This window comes from Eptesicus fuscus, chromosome 16, assembly GCF_027574615.1.
Source record: "Eptesicus fuscus isolate TK198812 chromosome 16, DD_ASM_mEF_20220401, whole genome shotgun sequence".
NCBI classification, from domain to species: Eukaryota; Metazoa; Chordata; class Mammalia; order Chiroptera; family Vespertilionidae; genus Eptesicus; species Eptesicus fuscus.
In genome coordinates, this window is record NC_072488.1 from 60,034,861 (window position 1) to 60,057,283 (window position 22,423).

Consider the following 22,423-nt stretch of genomic DNA (forward strand, 5'->3'; position numbering starts at 1 on the left):
CACTGAGTCACTTCAGCATGATTCCAGGAGATTTAAAAATTTTTAAAAATTATTATTATTTTTTAATCAGAGAGGAAAGGAGAGGGAGAGATAGAAACATCAATGATGAGAGTCATTGATTGGATGCCTCCTGCACGCCCCCACTGGGGAGAGAGCCTGCAACCTGGGCATGTACCCTTGACCGGAATCGATGACCGGGGTGGGAAGTGCATTGCGGCTTTGGACACACAGACCCGAGGCTGAGTCCTGACTTTAGCCGTTGTGTGGCCTTGGGCAAGTTCCTAATTTCCCTGAACCACAGTTTGCTTGTCTGTAAATGGAGTGATAATCCCTAGTTGTATGATTGTTGTGAGAGTGAATGAGTTAATATATTTCAGTGCCCAACATGTTGGTTGGTACGTGGTAAATTTTAGTTTCCCCCTCTTTCTCCTTTATGTATCAGCAGGAAGCAGCCATTATAAAATGCATCTAAAGTAAACAGTACTCTAAGTACGGTATTTTCCGGCGTATAAGACGACTGGGCGAATAGAAGATTTTCCTGGGTTAAAAAGTCATCTTATATGCCGGAAAATACGGTAGTAGGATGCTATGAACCAGATCAGTGAGGGCGGCGGGGCATGGTATCCAGAAGGTTGGATGTCAGGGCAGAAATAGGGACATCAGGATATTGTTTCTGGAAATCATCGAACTTTATTTTCCCCCAAGAATGTTTACATGCCTTTCTCATCTATTAGACTAAAATGCCACAAACTTTTGTTGCAAAAGAATCACTGGGATGCTTTTAATTTCCTGGTGCCCCACCCTCAGAATGCACCTGGGGCGGGGTTTAGGACTCTGCACTTTGATAAGCAGATTGGGGGGTTCTGACAGGGGTGCTGAGGACCACACTCTGGAGTGAGAACCTCAATGCTGGGGCTGTTTCCCATTCACGCTATTTCCAGAGACCAGATGTTATTGATAGAGGCATTGATTGAGTTTTGGGGAATTAATGAGGGACTGATGATGGTCCAAGAAGGTGTCCTGTTGAGAAGAGGATATTTTAAAATAATTGGTCCTCGTTTCTAGGTCAGTCTCCTGTGAGTCTGAAGAAAATAACTCGTCTCCTAAAACTTGCTTTTTCCCGAATGTCCTTGCAGAGCCGGGAGTAGACCCCACTGTGTGAGTGAGACTGAGTCTCCACATGACCCATTTTCACAAACGGGTTCTGTCGAGGACGGAGGCTGGCTGGGTGCTGGTGTGTGCTTGCTGTCCCGGACACTGGTCCTGGCCTCACTCTTTCCTGAGGGTCAGAGCTGGCTGATGGGGATGCAGGGGCAGCTCGGTCATCTTGCATTTGCTTTGTAGGTCCCTCACTGTAGGTCCCTTAGAACCAAAAGAAGCCCAGGCCATCTTGTGATGGGAAAGATGAAAAACAATTTTAATCAATTTTCTCTAAGGAAGCTCATAACATTCTCCTGAATTTACCATTTCATTAAAACGCTGCCCCTTTGAGTTGGTATCTTTTAAGTGGTTTACCTATTCTATGTAGAATAGATTTATTCAACTAACCCATGTTCATGGGAACTGGTGGCATTTCTTTCTTTAGCTGTTTCTTCTCTGTCCCCATGGCTGTGTTGTACCGGCTGCTTGCCCAGTAACACCGCAGCGGGGGCATGCTTCCTGGGAGTTTGGTGGAGGACTTGCTCTTTACCTTGAAGACGTGATGGCTTATATGCCGTCTCTGTGGGATGCTGGACTATTGGACGGCATTACATTTGCACATCACAGTGCTCTCCTTAGAAGAGAGGCCCCAGGAGCCAGTAGCACACCCACCTACACGTGGTATTTGAAATTGCTTTTAGAGGCACCATGCCCTTGTGAAACATATGTATTCATTGTCCCCAAGAAGATGTCAGACGTTTATCCAGATGGCGAAGTGACTCTACTTGCTTCAATTGGTGGTTGATTCCATCGGGCGAGACTGAGGCAGCTGCACACTTGCCTCAAAGGTTGGGGTGGTCATCAGATCAGTGACCTCTTGACAACAAAACACTTAATATATACATTGTTTTGTTACTCCTCACACGAGGATGTTTTTTCAGTTGACTTTTAGAGAAAATGGAAGGGAAAGAGGTAGGTGGGGAGAGAGAGAGAGAAACATCAATGTGATAGAGACTCATTGATCAGTTGCCTCCCACATGCCCTCCCGCTGCCTCCCAAGGCTGGGGATCAAACCTGCAACCCAGGTACGTGCCCTTGGCGGGGAATTGAACCCATGACCCTTTAGTGCGCAGGCTGACGATGTTAACCACTGGCCAGGACTCAACACCTTAATATATACTTTAACCAGTACCTGGGGATACTTCCATTACAACAAAAACTATTGGTTTCACCACTTTCAAACTCTTTGTGGATGTAATAAGTCCCCTTTCACCAGACACATCAAAGTACACTGAGTGGCCAGGTGGCCAGATTATTATGATCTCTGAACACATAATAATCTGGCCACTCAGTGTGTGTGTGTGTGTGTGTGTGTGTGTGTGTGTGTGTGTGTGTGTATTTATTTGAGGCCTGGTGCATGAATTTGTGCATGGGTGGGGTCCGGCCAGCCTGGCCACAGGGAGGGGACATGGGCGGTTGGCCGGCCTGTCTGCTGGTCGAACTCCTGGTCGAGGGAACAATTTGCATATTAGCCTTTTATTATATAGGACAGTGATGGGCAGCCTTTTGAGCTTGGTGTGTCAAACTTCGCCAAAAAACTGAGCATAACTCGTGTAGTGTGTCACTTTGAGGAAAAAACATTATTTCACAAATGTTTCATCCTCAGGAGCAGCAAATGTTTCATCCTCAGCATGCGGCCGCCGCGTGTCATCAGAAATGGCTACGCGTGTCAGTGCTGACACGGGTGTCATAGGTTCGCCATCACTGATATAGGATATACACTGAGTGGCCAGATTATTATGTGTTCAGAGATCATAATTATCTGGCCACTCAGTGTATATCTGACCTGGTCTTATTTCATTTAAACCAGCCATTTGCTCCCAGAAATCAGTTCTGGGAGCAAATGAAGAGCAGCAGCTTAATGCGGCATCTCTCTCAGCTGATGTCAGTGTGCGGCGAGCCTTCAGGCATGTGGAGGTGTTGGGGGTGCAGGAGGGGTCACTGGGTTGGAGGGTCTCTCAGGCCGCTCGGATGTCTCTATGAGGAACCATGTCCTGCCTGTGAGCACTGCAGGCCTGGCTGGCCGACGCCCTGATGGCCAGATCCCGACGTTTCCGTTGTTGTTTTGTCCCCTCTCTGCGTGAGCCTCTGACACTGAGCCTGCCTGTGCCTTGTCCTCCTTCCTCTCTGTTCCCAATGGGCCGTCTCCCTGGGCTGCAGCTGCCCTGTATCCCAGCCAAGGCCCGCAGAAGGGCCCCGGGAAAATGCAGCCCTTCCGCACTGCTGTGAAGGCACTGGAAGCAGAACCCCTAATACGGAGTCACGCCTTTTACTGGCCTGTGGCTTTCCTTGTTCACTAGCTGGTTTGGTTTTGTTTTTAAACAAAACTAGTTAAATGGATGGTTTTGAGTTGTTCTGTTTCCCGATCCCCAGCATAAGAACCGATAGCTGCCTAATTACATGGCTACGTGGTGGTAATGCCAACCACGGCTCCCACAGGGCGCGTGTCCAGGTCACTGCTGCCCCTGAGGCACACTCTCCTGTCCCTGCATCAGGAGCCGGCGGGATCTCCTCGGAAGCTGACCTGTGGTCACTCCCTTTTAAGCTATCAATGGGAAGCCTTGACTCGTTTGAAACATTTTAAGAGAGAACCTAACATGCCCATGCTGGTGTGAGCGGCTGGAAGGCAGGCTAGCTCTCCCAGCATCAGAAGGCCTGTGGCTCCGGGTTGCCTTTGGCCACAGCCTGTGATATTTTTGGAGTTCCAGCATGGAGCTGGGTGCACATCACCTTTCACTCCTTAGACTGTAGATGGTTGCGAAGCCATGGTGGCCCCCATCTCTACCAGGGCTTGTCACCCGGTTCTTTACAGGCACAGTTGCAAATGCTCCATCAGGCGATCTGGCCAACTTTGGGAGGCCTGAGCTGTGGCGTCCCTTTCCTTCTGCCTGCCCTTCCTGACCACTTTTCACCTCAGAGACATTGACTCTGGTCTGCCCCATCTGTCTTGGCGGCTCACGGTCAGCCTTGTGGCCTGGTGTATGCGTCTCCTGGGGTGGCCTGTAGACCTGTGGTCTCCTCCTCTGTGGCTCTGGCTCTCCGTGTCGGGGGACTGTTAGCGGACAGGCTTGGTAAGGGGGTCCCTCAGTCTCTGTGGCTGTGGCTCTCAGTGTCTGGAGACTGTTAGTAGAAAAGCTTGGGAGGTGGGGTCTCATCACAGCTGGAGTAGGGGCTGCAGGGCCCCTTGGTAACCACTCTGCACTTTATCAGCGCAACTAGTCCTAATGGCTGAGTTGGTGTAGTCACACCAAACTGGATTTGACTCTGCTCTGCCACTCACTGATAGTGTGACCTTGGACAACTCACTCTGCCTCAGTTTACACTTACACAGCTGTAAGTGGGAACAAGAATAGAATTTGCTTGCAGAGTTGTGGTGAAAAGAAACAAGAAAATGTCCAGGAAGGCCCAAGCATAATGTCAGGCACATAGCAAGCACCCCCAAAAAAGTACTGATCATTACAGAATTTGGGCCCAGCTTACTTCCATGATAACATCATCAGTGTTCTCTGAGCCACCTGTATACAGTCTGTGAAGTAGAGTTGTTGTTTGTTTGTTTTAAATAACATTTTCAGCCCTGGCTGGGTGGGTCAGCTGATTGGAGCATTGTCCCATACACCAAAAGGTTGTGGGTTCAACTCCTGGTCAGGGCACATACCTAATTTGAAGGTTCTGTCCCCAGGTGGGGCACATACAGGAAGCAACCAATCAATGTTTCTCTCTCTCCTTTCCTCTTTCTAAAAATCAATAAAAGACATATCCTTGAGTGAGGATTAAACAGACCCACACACATTTTTTATTGGAATGGAATTTTTAAAATTAGCAATACAACTGCTAAATTCTTGTCTGTACAACTATTTACAGCAGCACAGGGTCAGGACTCCCCTGTAGCCCACAGTGCCTTGAGTAGTGCCAGGCTGGTGGTTGGGCCCACAGGTACCACTGAAAGTGGTGGGTGGCAACTTCCACTCATGGTAGTCTTTTGCAGTCACTGGCCATGTGCACACAGCGCAGAGGTGTGGCCATCATTGTAGGTTCATGTACAGTTGTAGGAAGAAGTACAGAGATCCATGTGCCCTTTACCCAGGCCCCCCTTGTAAAACTATAGGACAGTATCACAACTGGGATACTGACATTGGTACAGTCAGGTTACCCCACAGGATCCCTCCTGTTGTACTTTAGTCGCACCTATATCCTTCCTGCTCTTACACTCCTTAACCTCCAGAAACTACTGATGTGTTAGAGCAGAACCTATGTGAGGGCAGAGCCTCGGTCCCAGCCTTGGGCGTCTTACCATAGACGCACTTTGACTGATTATTGTGAGAGTGACATAAATGAGCCATGCCATGAAAAATAAAGTCATACCGTCTAACCTAGCCCTAAACTGAGACAGAAGAGGTCCAGAAAAAGAGGCCAAAGACTCAGTAACTTCAGGGGAAAGAAAGACTTGTGAAGGTGCTTTCAAAGAGGGCAGTCTCAGCGAAATCAAGAAAGGATAAGGGTCGTCACTTTCCTAAACCAGTACATTTCCCTTTCTTGATACATTCACCTGGCATTTATTAGGTGCCCTTGAATATTTTTAGTCTTTATCATATTTGAGCATTATTAATAATTCACCTTAAAATATTTGGGCTGCTACAAATATTTACTTTATAAAGATTTATTACAGCCCCAGATGGACAGCTGTAGTTTCTTGAGATGATAGCACTTCCATAGGGATTCCAGTTCTGCTTCCCAGAGGTTATTGGGGAACATGGAAATTTTTTAAAAATAACTTCTTAATTTTTCAGTTACATTTGATGTACAATATTTAGTTTTGGATGCACAGCGCAATGATTGGACATTTATATAACTTATGTAGTGATCATGCTGATAAATTTAGTACCCATCTGATACCATACGTAGTTGTTGCAATATTATTGACTATATTCCTTATGCTTACTTTACTAGTATATACCCATGACTATCCTATAACTACCAGTTAGTACTTCTTTTTTTAAAATTTTATTTGTATTTTTTCAATTACAGTTTATATTCAGTATTACTTTGTATTAGTTTCAGGTGTATGGCATATTGGTTAGACAGTCATATACTTTACAAAGTGTTCCCTCAGTACCCACATGCCACCATACGTAATTATTACAATATTATTAACTGTATTTTCTATGCTGTACTTTACATCCCCATGACTATTTTGTAAGTACCAACCTGTACTTCTCAATCCCTTCACCTTTTTCACCCAGCCCCCACCCGCTCTCCCCTCTGACAACCATCAGTCTGTTCTTTGTATCTATGAGTCTGTTTATGTTCTGCTTGGCACATGGAATTTGATGCTCAAAATGTTCTAGAAAACTGGCCAGGGTTGTGCAAGGCCTGCTTGGACTGCCAGCCACGGCCACCCACTCACACTATGTTTCCCTCCCAGGAGCCGGGGTCCGAGAGGACGTGTTTCTCATTTGGAGGGAGATGGAGGAAGCCTACAGCACGCTGGCCCAGATCCAGAGGCTGGTGGCCGAGCCCTCCAAGTCTGATGTGGCCGCAACGGAGAGCGGTGGGTACTGCTCATGGTCCCTCCTGTGAGAGAGTCAGAGCTGCTGCTGTTTGGGGTGGGCTGCTTCCAAATTCTTTCCCAAGGAGCACTCCTGAGCCCAACCTGGGGGAGCATCTGGAGCCATGTGTTCATGTGCATGTGTACACATGTGTGCATGCATGTTTGTGTGTGGTTATGCACATGTGTGTGCATGTGTGTGTGTGTGTGTTGTGCGTATGAAGATTATTAAATAAAAATGAGAGCCGGACAGTAGTTAAAGCAATAAAAACAGATTCTATTGAGGGACTATTGCAATAGGGAACAAGATGATACAAACTGGGCTCAGTTATGAACACAACATGGAAAAGTTCAGATTTATAGCCATAGAGCAGTGTTGGGGGTGGGTCAGTAGACAGAAAACTACTGAGAAAAAAGATCAGGAATCAGCGGGGAGAGGGTGATTTCTGGCTAAACCGACCTGCCGAGGTTCCTGCTGTGGGCAGGCCACAGTGATCAGAGGTCACCTGGGGGGTATCGAGGGGATTCTGGCTAAACTGACTTAGCAGGATTTTTGCTGAAACGGGGCAATGCAAAGACAAACAGGAAGTCCCAAGATCACAGTCTAGTTGAGGAGAGGATTCAGAGGGGCCTGAGTTTTGGAGTGAGAAAAAAGTCCTTTGTACAAAGGAGCAGAGATGAGCGTGACAGCAGATTTCTTGGTGGGAGTGAAAGGACAGTGGGGCCACATCTTTCATTCAGTCCTCTAAATTTTCAATCTCGAATTCTATGTCCCATGAAAATGTACGTCAAAAACAAAGAAAAAAATAAAGACTTTTAAAGACATACAAAAGCTGAAGGACTTATTATCCGCACATATGCACTGCACTGCAAGAATGCTGGCAGCAATCTCAGGCAGGAGGAGAGAAAAATAAATGGAAACGTGGAGCTACACAAAGTAATAAACACCAGAAAGAGCTATGTGGATAAATATGTGACATTTTTCTATTTAGTTATCTTTAAGACAATTTACTATAGGAACAAAAATAGTGTGTCTATAACAGATGTGTAAGTAAAATATATGACAATAATAGCATAAAAGCTAGGAGAAGAATAGCAGCATTATCCATAAGTTCCAAAGATAACCAACCCATATGTCCACTGACAGACAACTGGATAAACAAAATGTATATATACTCACAATAGAATATTAATCTGCTTTAAAAAGGAAGGGAATTCTGACACATACTACAACATGGATAAACCTTGACGATATTATGCTAAGTGAAATAAGCCAGACACAAAAATGACAAGTATTATGTGATTCCTCTTATATGAGGTAAATTTATAATCAAATTTTTAGAGACTGAAAGTAGAATAGTGGTTGCCAGGGACTGGGGGCATGCAGAATGAGGAGTCATTATTTAATGGCCGCAGATTTCCATTTGGGACGCTGGAAGAGTTCTAGAGTTTGGTAGTGGTAATAGTTGCTCAACAATGTGAATGTACTTAATGTCACTGAGTTGCACACCTAAAAATGGTTAAGTTTAGGTTGTATATATTTTACCACAATTAAAAACAACAACAAACCACTGAATTTCAAAAAAATGCCCAGGAGGGAAGAAATGGAAATATGCTATTACAAGGTTCTTGTACCTTGCAGTAAGTGGTCTAATAGCAATTGAAATTAGACCATAAAACATTGAAGATATATAACATAAACCTAAAATAACCACTAACTGATGAAAAAAACCAACAAAGGAGGTAAAATGGAATTAAAAATACTCAATGCAAAAGCTGTCAGGAAAAACAAAAGAGAACAAGGACAGGTCAGACTAATAGAAAACAAGTAGCAAGATTATAGGCATAAACCTAACCACATATAAGTCAAAAATGGTCAGTTTGTACATTTTGAATGTGTATGGTTTATTGCATTTAGTATACATTCACACAGCTGTTAATAACATGAAGGAGGGTGTGGTCACTCCTGAGGTGCTGAGCTGTTTGGACACATTATTGTTAGTACATCTGACCATTCTATGCATGTGTATCTGTGTGTATGTCAGATGCGACTCTCAAATAAGAACATAACTTTTCTCAAAACGTTCAAGAATTTGTCCAAAGTTAGGGAAACTTTATTCATCTTTGATGATGTTGCAGTTGAAAACATTTCAGGAGCTCCTACATTTGGGATAACCTTCACAGCCATTTTATGACCCACTAGAGATCGTTAGTCCAATCATGTTGTGTAGTCATGCAAAGTCTGGGTTCTGAGTACTTGGTTGTTCAAAATATCAAACTCAGTGTCAGAAGACAAGGAAGGGGCTAGAGGCTCATTGAAGCTCCACAGGCAGTTCTAACCAGGAGTTCTACAGGAGTTTGGGGCCCTTTTTTAACTAATGGAGAGAGGGAAAATTCTCATTTTATTGGCATTGAGTTAAATAATCAGCCATTGTACACAGTCAGTTACAGATTGAAGTCCTCCTTCTATATGCCTCCCTTCTCACTACTGCATTTGACTAGCAAAAAAAAAAAAAAATCAGCCAAATTTCTCTATAGTCGTGGGTAATGGTGAAGTACACAGGTTTTGAAGTTAGGAAGATATTAATCCTGCTCTTCCCACTCTTGTGTGACCCCCCACCCCCCACCCCGTAAAAGACATTTATTATCTGTGCCTCAGTTTCCTTATTTGCAAAATTGGGATGATCATGATAATGCCTACCCTACAAGGCTGAGAATCAAATGAGAAAATACAGGTAAAACTCTGAAAACTGTGCTGGCCTATAGTTAGAATATAATGATAGCTTAATAAAAGATTAATCAGTTTATTTATTCTTTTATTTATTGAGTGGTTCCTATATGTAGCTCTGTGTTAGATGATGAGTAGCGTGGTGAGTAAATTAGACATGGAATGGGCCCTCATAAAACAGGACCTTGTACCACTTCTTGCTGAGTGAGGGTAGAAAATCAGACTCACATGGAAGTATAATTAACAACTGGGGCAGAATGACCAAGGAAAAGTGTGAGCTTCTGAGCTGTTCTCAGGTCAAGGAAAGCTTTGCTGAGGCAATGACATTGGAGCTGGTATCGGAAGATTGAGGAGGCAAGTTAATGAGGTGAAGGGGTGGGAGTAATGGGAGAGTATATGCCAGGCAGAAGAACAGCACAGCAGAGGTCCCAAAGCAGGAAGGAGCATGACACTTTAGAAGAATTTTGAAAAGATTAGTGTGTGGCTGAAGCTCAGAGTTCAAGTTAACAATTGGTCTGTGATGAATCTGGAAAGGTAGGCAAGAACCAGATCATTCTGGCTATAGAGGCCATGGTATGAGAGTCAGTCCTTAATCTCAGTCCAACGGGAAGCCATTGAAAGATTTTAAACAAGGGAATAATAATACTGATTTGCACTTAGAAAAAAAGTTACTTTGGCTACTTAATGGGAAAGGCCAAGCAAGGGTGAGGAAAGGGCCAAGCAAGGGTGAGGAAAGAGAATGAAGATATTAATATAGATAAGAGATGATGACATCTGGGACTAGGGTTATCATATGAAGGTGCAAAGCTTTTATATACTATTAAAATTAATTTAACACTAATCCAGACTAGATTGTGATAAATTAAGATGTTAATGTAATCCTGAGGGCAGCCACTAAGAAAACAACTAAAAATATGTAATTAAAGAAATGCCAAGGGAATTAAAATGGTATGCTAGAGGATCTTTTTAATGTAGAAAAAGGTAGTAATAAAATAACAAAAAATATTTAAGACATATAGAACACCTATAGCAAAATGGCAGATGTAAATCCTATTTATATTATATTATATAAAATAGATCAAACACTTCAATTAAACAGCAGAGATAAACAGGATATATTAAAATACATGATCCAACAGTATACTATCTACAATAGACACATTTTAGATTGAGAGACACAAATAGGGTGAAAGTAAAGGGTGAAAAATATATCATACAAACAGTGACAATCAAAGGGCTGGGGTAGCTATATTAATTTTGAACAAAATAGAGTTTAAGACAAAAATTTTTATAAAGAGGGATATTTTTTATAATAAAAGGGTTAGCTTACCAAGAAGGTATAACAATTATAAACATAAATGCACCTAACAACATATCCCTCAAATATAATAGTTGAAGGCCTTAATATCCCATTTTCAAAAATGAGTGGAATAAATAGGCAGAAAATTAATAAGGAAATGGAAAACTTTAACAACACAATAAACAAACTACACCTACTAGATATCATAGAATACCCATTCAACAGCAGTAGAATACACATTCTTCTCAAATGCACACAGATTAGTCTTCAAAAGAGACCATATGTTAGGCCATACAATAAATTTAAAATGATTGAAATAATACAAAATATGTTCTCTGACCACAATGGATGAAATGAAAATAAAAAACAGATGGAAATTTTGGAAACTGATAAATATTTGTATATTAACAACATACTCTTAAATAACAAATGGGTGAAAGAGATCAAAGGGGGATTAGAAAATACTTTGAAGTGAATGAAAATGAAAAACTTGATTTATCAAAATTTGTGGATGCAGCTAAGGTAGTACTTAAAAGGTAACATAGCTTTAAACACATATATTAAAAAAAGATTAAAAGAAGAGAAAAATAAATAAAAATTTTTAAAAAGATAAAAAAATCTCTAATAAACTAACCTTCTAACTTAAGAAATTAGAATAAGAAGGGCAAACTAAACTGAAAACATGTGAAAGAAAGTAGGTAATAAATATTAGAGAAAAAGAAATGAAATAGAGAATAGAAAAACAACAAAGAAAAATCAAAGAAACCAAACATTGGTTCTTTTAAAAGATCATCAAAATTGAAAAATGCTTATATAAACTAACCAAGGATAGAAGAGCAAGAGAAGATTGATATTACTTAAATGAAAAGGAGAGCATCGCAGAAATAAAAATGATTATAAGGGAATACTATGATTCCCTTGGAGCTGGTATCGGAAGATTGAGGAGGCAATCTTCCGATACCAGCTCCAATAAAAATGATTATAAGGGAATACTATGAACAACTGTATGCCTACAATCTAGATAAAATGGACATATTCATAGAAACATATAAATAACCAAAACTGACGTAAGAAGAAATTGAAAATCTGAATAGACCTATCATAAATAGAATTAGTAAGCAACTCCCTTCTCTCTCCAAACAAAGAGAAGCCCAGGACTGAATTGCTTCACTGGCAAATTCTATCAAGTGTTTAAAGAAGAACTAACACCATTTCTTCACAAACTCTTCTAAAGTACAGAGGAGGAAACACTTCCCAACTCATTCTAAGAGGCTAGTATTGCGCTGACACCAAAACCAGACAAAGATGTAACAAGTAAAAACAAAGAAACAACAATGACAACAAAAACCCAGAAATATCTCAGGTAAAATCCTCAACAAAATATTAACAAACTGAATCCAGCAACATAGAAAAGGAATTATACAACTTGACCAAGTGGAATTTATCTCAGAATGCAAGGTTGGTTCAACACACAAAAATCAATGTAATATACCATATGAATAGACTAAAGGACAAAAATCACATGATTATCTCAGTAGATGTGGAAGAAGCATTTGATGAAATCCCATTCCCTATCATGATGAAAACACTCAACAAAATAGGAATTGAAGAGAATTTCCTCAACCGGGTAAGGAGCATCTATGAAAAACTCATGGCTAACTTGATGCTTGTGGTGAAAGACTGAAAACTTCTTGCTAAAATTAGGACTAAGACAAGGATGTCTCTTCTTATTACTGCTATTCAACATTGTACTGAAGATTTAGCCAACACAAATGGTCAAGAAAAATAAATAAAGGTATCCAGATTGGGAAGGAAGAAGTAAAATTATCTTTAATAGTAAGTATTTAATTTGGTACTGATACATGCTTCAATGTGGATTAACTTTGAAAACATTATGCTAAATGAAAGAAGCCAGACACAAAAGGCCACAATTTGTATGATTTCATTTACGCGAATGTGAATGAAATAGGCAAATCCATATAGTGAATTAGTGGAGAGAAGAGAAGGGAAATGGAGAGTGACTTTTAATGAGTATAAGGTTTCTTTTTGTGGTGATGAAAATGTGCTGAAATTAAACAGTGGTGATTGTTGCACAACTTTGTAAACAAACTAAAACCCACTGAATTATATACTTGAAAAGGATGAATTCTATAGTATATAAGTTATATTTCTTTTTTTTATTATTTTTATTTATTATTATTATTTTATTATTATTTTTTAAAATTTCTTTATTGATTAAGGTATCACATATTTGTCATCATCTCCCCATTCAAAAAACTCTTAAAAATGATATCTATAATAATAAAAGCATAATATGCTAATTAGACTGGACAACCTTCTGGACGAAGCTGGGGCTGCGAGGGAAGCCCGGGTCCTGGGTGCCAGAGGGAAGCTAGTGCTGGCAGCCGGGGGAAGGAAGGCCTACTCTTGCAAGAATTTCGTGCATTGGGCCTCTAGTATGAAATAAATATGTTGACTAAAAATGGGGAAAAATGCCTTGGCAATGGTGATGCAAGATCAACAATTTTAATTTCCTAAGGCTAGCAGATTAAGATTTCTGTCCGGTTTAACTCCAGTAGCCCGAGTGGGTTTCAGAGTTCAGTTCTCAGTACTACATGAATTTCAGGTTCTGAATCTCAAATTCCCAAACTCCATTAACATTTTCCCAATTCTCAATCTTGATTTTTCTTCTTTATACCAAACATCTTGTATTGGCTTGTGTGTATCTTGCAGGTCATACTATTTTGTAAAGATAGAATTTGTTGTCCACAACACTGATCCTCAACTATTTTCAATTTGTTTTAAATGCCATTTTAGAAATAGACACATTAAAATGTGTCTTTCAAAACTCTTCGCTTGGAATCGTGCTCCACAGTGATTTCCTCTCAGCCCTGCGGGGTTTAAACAGTCTTCCTGGCTACTGGGAATGTCTTTCTTTCTTTCTGCTGGACATCGCCTCCAGGTTCTCTGAACCTTTAAAACCACTTGTCAAAATTGATGTGATGCGTTTTTATGTAATTCTTTTATGGTAAGCAGGTTTTATCATTAATAAAGGGCTCTTGTTTTAAAAGAAGTCAAGTTTAAAATAAAACAGAGCAGAAGGATATGATGTGGAAATAACTGAATGAAAAGTTTATTTCCTGCTGCACCTATTGACTAGAAAGAAGGGAGGTGAATAATGAAGCAGGAATAATGAGGAGACAGGCTTAGGATAGAATTAACAAGTATATTCTAAGTGGAGGAAAAATAGCCACCGCAAGGGTTTTCCAAGGAAGCTGACCCCACTGAGTCAACAGCTCCATTCTCTTTGTGCTGCGTCCCTGTGATGCAGGTGAGCACGCGGGGAACCTGGGGTCAGAGGCCCCGAAGCCTCTGGCTGGAGCTGCCTGGGTGAGCCCAGCACAGCGTCTGATGCCAGGATGGTTTAAAGTGCAAAAGCCAAAAGCAGGCTTCTTTGCGGTGTCCCAGCTCCAGTAGATTTCAGTTATTTAAAAAGTGTCTATGAAAATCCGTGGATATGGCTCATATGTAGGACGGGTGGACAGATCCTTCAGGTGTTATTGAGAAACAACTGGCTCTAAAGTGTTTTATGTCCTCAAATCTTATTCTAATTACATAACCCCTTAAATAGAGGAATGGGTAAGAATGGGTAATATTTTTGTGTCCCTAACAGTGAGTGCTACTTTTAAGTTAAAAGTATAATCTGACTTGGATCTGTGTCTGCTGAAGCTTGGAGGATGGGATCTCCAGATCACAGTTTAGAAAGCTCCTTCCACCTTCGGCCAGGCGCGGAGCTAGGCTGCACAGTGCCGTCACTGGGGAGCTTGAGAAAGCCCAGGGTTTAGACCAATTAGAACAGAATCGGATGCTTCTGCCTGGGTGGGTCCCGGAGTATTTTCAGAACTCCTCAGAGGATTCCGGTGTTCAGGGCTAGAATCACTGATCTAAGTGGAAATGGACTCTGTAGGCCTGGAAACCCACCTCTGCCCACCCCCTCCTGGTCCTCCCAAGGCTCTGCTGGTCCCAGTGGAGCTAAAATCTCCGTCCTTTCCGCCTGCCTTCTGGTGGCACGCAGGTTCATGTTTACCATCCGCACTTTGGAATAAAAACAGCCCGGATTTGTACCTACTGCTGATCTCCAGGTTTTGTAAATTCTCCCCACATGGTCAGTTTCATCCCAGTAATGTGCTCCCACTGAGCCCAGCTGGAAGGAGAGGCACAGGGTCAGCTCTCACAGGCCAGGGCCAGCCAGCGCCAGACCCCGTGCCTCCTGGGCTTCAGACTTGTTCCTCTCTCCTCTCTGCCCGCTCCAAGGTACCCCAGTCTCCCTTAGGTGGCAGCAGGGAGTTTTGTGCCACCAGATAAATACTTTTCTGCTTGTATGACAGCTGGCTGTCATGGCTTTTCTGCTCAGGTAGTGTTATCAGTGGAAGTGGGGTGTCCCTTTCCCCACTGAGTCTTTATGATATCTTGAGAAAAGGAATTTTCTGAGACTCGCAGGGGAGCATGAGTGATTTTTATTTCTGTGGAATAACATTCCTGGGTTTCCACAGTCCCGTTGCCCTTAATCCAGTCCTGGAAGAAGTGCACCTGGGGACTCAGAAGAGCTAGAAGCAAAGCCAGTGTCCCAAGCTTCCTTTCCAGGTGGAGCTGCGTCCGGCACAGCATCAGGCTGGTTGCAGTCCATCAGTCCATGGTGTGGGGTCCGCATGGCTGTGGGCCCTGTGAGCGAATGCAGGAGCGCAGGAGCATGAGAGCAACTGAGAGAGCCAGGGGCCAAGAACCCACCAAGAGCGCAAGAGAGCAAACTCCTTTGTTTAGGGCCGTGGTCGGCAAACTGCGGCTCTCGAGCCACATGCGGCTCTTTGGCCCCTTGAGTGTGGCTCTTCCACAAAATACCACAGTCTGGGCGAGTCTATTTTGAAGAAGTGGCGTTAGAAGAAGTTTAAGTTTAAAAAATTTGGCTCTCAAAAGAAATTTCAATCGTTGTACTGTTGATATTTGGCTCTGTTGACTAATGAGTTTGCTGACCACTGGTTTAGGAGATTAAATATCTCAAATCTTCCTGTGCTTGCAGTGGCCACGCCTACTCTGCCAATGACCCGTTCCCAGGTGTGACTGACAATCAAGTACCTTCCCTGTTTCACCCAGACTTGCTGGGCATGCGTCTGTTCTGTCCAGTGGGGAACGGACTGGGGGTTCCTGGCAGAGCTGCGCAAATGGCATGCCTATATTTAGCTTTCCCTTTGTCCTTTCCTGTTATTAATAACCAGGTTAATTATAACGGTATCAGTAGGCTAATACCTCCCCCTACCTAAAGAGTATAGGAAACCTTTGGAAAACATCAAGGTCATGTGCCTAAGGCTGGGGATATTTAGGCAATTGACCTTCTGGATTATGCTTTATCCTGTGACTCTGACTAAGGTGAGTTGTCATAGATCCGCTCCAGGTGCTGACACATAAGTTGCTGAGCCTGCAGAATTGAGGGCCAGACTTTGAATCAGCATAAACCCACCAAGTCCACGGGCGCTCCTGGAAGGCAGCCCACCCGTCTTCTGGGGTTGACTGACTTCCGCCTCAATGCAGGTCACATGCTCCTCCTTCCCCCCCTCATTACAAAGCACTTCCACACGACTTGTCTCCTTGAGTCACTTCAACTCACCTAGGAAGGTGAGGTGGATGCTGTCTCCCAGCTGCAGGGGAAGGGTTCTGCTGAAGCTCGGAGAGATTAAGTGGGGCAATTTGCCCGAGTGTGGGAACTTGCCCAAGCTAGAAAGCGATGGAGGCAGGCCTTGAACCCAGAGCTTCTGACCCCAAGTTTAATGCTCTCCCAAACACACCGCCCTGGTCTGTTGGCCATCTCCACCTATTCAGGGGGCCAATCAACTTAGGTAGAGAGGAAGTAAGATGAAGAGTAGCCGGTCCCTGCCTTCTAGTCTTGTGAATGGATTCTCTGCCATCCCTGCTTTGAAAGCATGCTTCCTGGAGTGAGTGGGGTCTCACAAAACATGTTTGAGTGTGGTGAATGTTACGGTGGGGGTGAAATATGAATGGCTTGTGTAATCTGAATGGCTAATGAACTGTGATTCCAAAAATAGAGTCAGGAACAACCTCTGTTGGAAGTGAACCAAATCCAGAAGACATGTGGGACTCTAAGAAGTGGCTGCAGAAATATGGCTTAAACGCCCAAAAGCTGTCATTTTATGATGTCCTTGCTGACTGCTCCTTTCGCCATGCTGATGGAGTCGTTGATATAAAAGCCAAACCCGAGAACGAGTCCATACAGACTAGTGCGGTAAGTGCGCTCCCGCGGGGCCGTGCCTTCTCTTGGTGCCCTGAGTAGGTAGGCGAGGCAGCACCTACCTACCCAGAGCCAGGGCAGCACCAGGTTAAAGGCGGCGTGGAGAGAAGCTGCCTGGGGTGTCCATGCAGAAGGACCGTACACTGATTATTACCGTACACTCCACCTGTGGGGGTGGACACCAGCTCTGGGAATGTTTTCTAGAGATAAGTGAATTATACAATAATTATACATAAGCCAGGAGCTGGGCTTGTTGTAATTCAGGAATTATATGTCTCAGAAATATGCAACATTATTTCTAAGGAGACGCCCTTTGCTCCTCCATATTGAATGCAAGAAGGAAACTACTTGTGAATACGCCCAAAGCAGGCATCCCTGGGTCCATCTTAAAGATGCACCAATCCTAGTGACTGTCAGCCAGCACGTAGTGCATCCCCAGTGAACACAAATCAGCTCTGTGAGGGGCTGGCCACTGGAAGGGTGTGTGCATGTTGAGAACCTTTGAAAGCTGAGTGCCATTGTGCCAATGGGTCGGGAAGGAGCGTAGCTTCTCTAAGTGCCCGACTCTGGCTCCCAGGGAAGGATAAGGATCTATAGTAACAGCCCCTAAACACTAACACGCGTGAGTCAGAGGGTCTGGGGTGGGAGCCAAGAATGTGCATTCAGACCAAAGCCTCAGATGATGCGGAAGCTTCTGGTCCAGGGGCCACACTTTGAGAAACACTAGATGTAAATAGAACCCAAACTGTCAAAAGCTCAGAATTATGGAAAGACCAAAAAGTCTCACAATATGAAACAGGACATCGGGATAAAATGAATATTCTAAATGTATCTAAACTGAAGAAAAGCTCTTTGAGGAGGTAGGAAAGGCCAGGTACCCACTCCGAAGTGAAAGCCGAAATGCCAGCAACAGAGCAGACACGACTGGGAGAGGAAGCCAGGGTCCTTCTCAAAGGCACGCCACTCTGTGTATCTCTAATCTCCGGTTCAAGGCCAAGATCGTCACTGAGATGGCTGTCAAGTCGGAAGTGAAACCCCAGGCTCTCCCCCACTCAGGCTGGCTGGCCACGGCTCCTCCGGGAAGGGCCTTTCTCTCAGGCCTGCAGACCGCTCGATGCATGTTTGCTCTTTTACTGCTGTGACCTGACAATGAACTGCAAGGAGGAGAATAGAAAAACGGAATTAGAAGAAAAATGCAGAATTGACGCAGACTTGTCTCCTGGCATATATGCTGAGCTGCAGAGTAATTGCTGCGTCTCGCCTGTTGCCTCCCCCAGACAGTTTCCTGATTTTGTAGACATCATTCAGTAATGTCATTAGTTCAGGAAATAAGCATAACTAAATTTTCATTTTAAAAGGTACATTAGGCCCTGGCTATTTAAGAATATGAATCCTCAGAGAGAAGACGGGGGAGGGAGTGGTGGTGGTAAGAAATCAACCAAAGGACTTGTATGCATGCATATTAGCATAACCAATGGACACAGACACTGGGGCGGTGCGGGCTGGTCCTGGGGGAGAGTGTGGCGGGGGAGGGGGGGTCAATCAGGGAAAAAGGAGACATATGTAGTACTTTAAACAATAATAATAATAAAAAAGGAATATGAATCCTTGCCCACTTGGACCTAGCTTACTGCCCCTTCCTGGCCATGCGGAGGTGCACTCAGGCCTCTCCAACATGGATTTTCTCCTTCTTCCCTCGACAGTTTTACATGAAATTTTATAGGGAAAGTTTGAATAATTTGGCTTATAAATGAGGAATATTTTGCCTCAATTTTCTTGTGCTAATAAATACTAATATAGTAAAAGTTGAGAAGTATACAGTACAGCTATCCTCTTTCACAAATATTGATTTAAAAAAGGGACAGTTTTATTTTTAGTATTTGGGGCTACATATCTGAAACCAGATTTATGCCTAAAATTGTGATGTGTATCAGGTAGGGAGAAACTGAGGCTGTGAAAGAGGTAGATTACTTAGGGTTCTCCCAGACTACCATGGGCAGGGCCTCATAAACTCTTAACTATAAAAACCAGTTTGTAGGTACTGATCTAGGAAACTCGTTTGCACTGAGAAATAAATGACTAAAAAGGCCTCGCTGTGTAGCATTTCCAAGATAATGAGCAGGTGGGAGGAGACAAAATGCATTTCTAATGAGGACATTTCAGGCAAAGTCTAGTAACATGAAATTCCGGGGCACCCCTGAAATCACATCACAGGTTGCCTATGCTGCTCACCTACAAAGCCAGGCCTGATGTTCCCAAAGCTACTCTGGTCTCACCGTCTATTCCTCTAACAAATGTTTACTGAGCCCTCGCTCTATACCAGGCAGTCTGGTCTGGGGGAAAGTGCACCAGATTTGGAGTGGGGAGAGCTGGGTATGAACAGTTTCTACCAGTTACTAATTATGAGATGTTGAGCAATAATTTAGCCTCGTTTAGTCTCACTCTCCACATCTGTAGTAGGTGGTGTAAAGTCCAAATGAAAAGAAATGCCTGTCCGAGCACAGTGCCTGGCGCCCAGGGGACGCCCGGCAGACGTTGCCCGCCTTCTTTACTTAGTGCATGAGGACTCAGCACTGAGCACTTATGGAATGCCCATGTGCTTTACACAGAAGTTGCATATTTGTGCTCTCACATCACACAGGACAAAGCGAAGTCACAGGGCCTCCGAAAGGTGAGGCAACTCACCTGACACCTCATGGCAGGTGGAGGCCGGGTTTGCACTCAGATCTGCTTGGCTCTCACACGGTGCTTTCCCCATTCTGAAACTCCGCTGCCTGACCCTGGATTCACGCACCATGTGGTTTGGTGTGTTTCTACCAGGGAGTGTGTAAGGCACAGTGGGCAGAGGCTGCGTGCTGGGATTGAGTAGACAGACGCTTGTGGGTGCCATCCCAGGAACGTGGTGAGAATGAGAGGACACCCTTCCCCTGGGGCTGCGGGGAGATGTGCTTCCCCTCTGCCCGCCTTGGCGGCATCAGGGCTGATTTCATCAACGCGGTCAACCCTGTTCTCATCAGTCACCACAGGGCCCCTGAATCTCACTCATGTGTGGCTCTGACCGCCCTTTCCGGAGCCTCCTTCCTTTCTCCCTGACTCCCAGAACCCGCCCACTGTGCCCTCTGGACCTAGGAGTCATCCGCAAACCCCTGGAGCCGAAGGGGATCTGAGAACCCTTCTCCTGCTCCTCTGGGTCCTCTCTTGTGGACCCTGGTTTCACTCTCCTCCTGTGGGCTGGCGGTGGGCTGGGGGTGGGCAGTAGCCTCTTTGCTGCTTCTTGATCATTCTCCTGCCCTCTTCCCATGTCATCATAATGTACCACCCACTACACCTTCTGTGGCTGTCACCTACTGTGCCCCAGGCCTCCTCTTGTCAGTCCTTGACGATTAACCCTTTGCACTCACTTGCTTTTTTCTCGATTCCTTTATTCTACTCAGGATTTAATTTTTTAAATACCCCAGATTTTACAAAGCGTGGCAGTACAATAAAAAACTGGAGTTTCTTTTCATACAAACTTATTTATTTGGATTTTTTTATATTTCAAATTATTGATACATTCAAAGAGTAATTTTAATCTCGACATCCGAGTGCAAAAGGTTAAGCTTGTGGCTTGCTGCCACTGGCCCTGTTTTAATTCCTAGTGATGTCAATACCATGTAGATGGCCCCAACTTTCATTTCTCTGACCTACTCTTCTCCATCGACGTTCTCCTCTACTCCGTACATACCACTCCTGTCATAGGTTTCTATTGACATTGTCATTACAAATAGCTGTGTAATCATAGCCCATATAATCAATTCCAAAGGTCCACTGTTTGATCACTTTTTAAAAAATTTCTTTATTGATTAAGGTATCACATATTTGTCCTCATCCCCCCATTCCCATCCCAAAACCCTTCCCATGCATGCCCCCACCCCCCTATTGTCCGTGACCACTGGTTAGGCTTATATGCATGCACACAAGTCCTTTGGTTGATCTCTCCCCCTTATCCCCACCCTCCCCTACCTTCCCTCTGAGGTTTGACAGTCTGATCGATGCTTCCTTGTCTCTGGGTCTGTTTTTGTTCATCAGTTTATGTTGTTCATTATTTCCCCTAGATGAGTGAGATCATGTGATACTAGAAATACACTTATAAGAACAGAAAATGAGCCGAAACCGGTTTGGCTCAGTGGATAGAGCGTCGGACTTCGGAATCAAGGGTCCCAGGTTCGATTCCGGTCAAGGGCATGTACCTTGGTTGCGGGCACATCCCCAGTAGGAGGTGTGCAAGAGGCAGCTGATTGATGTTTCTAACTCTCTATCCCTCTCTCTTCCTCTCTGTAAAAAATCAATAAAATATAAAAAATAAAAAAAAGAACAGAAAATGAGACAAGCAATAATGGTTATATTTAGGTCATTTCCTCTGCTGTCCTAATTGCATCAACCTTTCAACCCCACTGGGATGTCTGATTTGTTGTTTCTGCCATCTTTTCTCTGTTCTCTATCCTTTAGTCTCCCTCACATCCTCAGCTACTTTTTCTCTCTCACATTCTTGCATTCCCTGGAAAACCCCCACCCCTGGTTAAATCCACTTCTGCCATTTCTGCCGTATACCTGTGCAGATGACTCCAGTGGGTGAAGGAGGAGAAAAACACAGCCATGTGTCTGGCTTCACCTTCAAGCCCTGACCTGTAACTTCAGGCGGGTCTTTGGTGCTGCTCCACAGTCCCATGTCCTCTCCCAGTGCACGCAGACTCTCATCCTGCCAGATGTCTACCTCCTTCTTCCTCTTCCAACTTCAGCATCTTCTCCGCGCTCGCTCTCAGCAGGCGACCTTGTTCCCGTTGCACTGATCTTTGAAGTAAACATCCATGAACACCTACAAACAGCTACAAACCTCCTAGCATCTGTGTCTGGATGTTCTCTCATTTCTTCTAGGATGGCTGACCGCCCTTGCTTCTGTCTAAGACCAACCCCTCCATGTGTGCACTGATCCCAATTCCCTCATTTATTCATTCTCCCACTTTCTAATTTATATCGTCAGTATTGCCCTCCTTTCTAGATCTTTTCCATCAGCATGTAAACATGGTACTATTTGTTCCATCTTAAATATAGTCTGTTCACCCTCTACTTACCTCCAGCTCTGCCTCCTTAGCCTCATTCCTCAGCTCCTCTCTAGAATTCAATCCCCTAAGAGTTTTATACATCCCCACTCTCCAATTCTGCACTTCTCCCACACTCTTGAATGCACTCCAGTCAGGCAAAGTCCCCATCTCCAACAAAACCCACTTTGAAGGGCACCTGAGTTGCTGAATCCAGGAATCAATTCTCAGTCTCTTTCTGTTATCAACATTTGATGTAGTTTGGTTACTT

The 22,423-nt window shown here is 43.8% G+C and overlaps 1 protein-coding gene across 3 annotated transcripts in view; it reads left to right on the forward strand.

Moving 5' to 3' along the window:
- VWA3B (von Willebrand factor A domain containing 3B) overlaps positions 1-22,423 on the forward strand; it is a 147,088-nt gene that overhangs the window by 49,454 nt on the left and 75,211 nt on the right. For all 3 annotated transcript variants that reach the window (XM_054728301.1, XM_028132663.2, XM_028132662.2), the window contains exons 8-9: positions 6,623-6,748; positions 16,872-17,068. In XM_054728301.1, the coding sequence (XP_054584276.1) occupies positions 6,623-6,748; positions 16,872-17,068 (323 nt within the window). The remainder of the gene's footprint in view (positions 1-6,622; positions 6,749-16,871; positions 17,069-22,423) is intronic.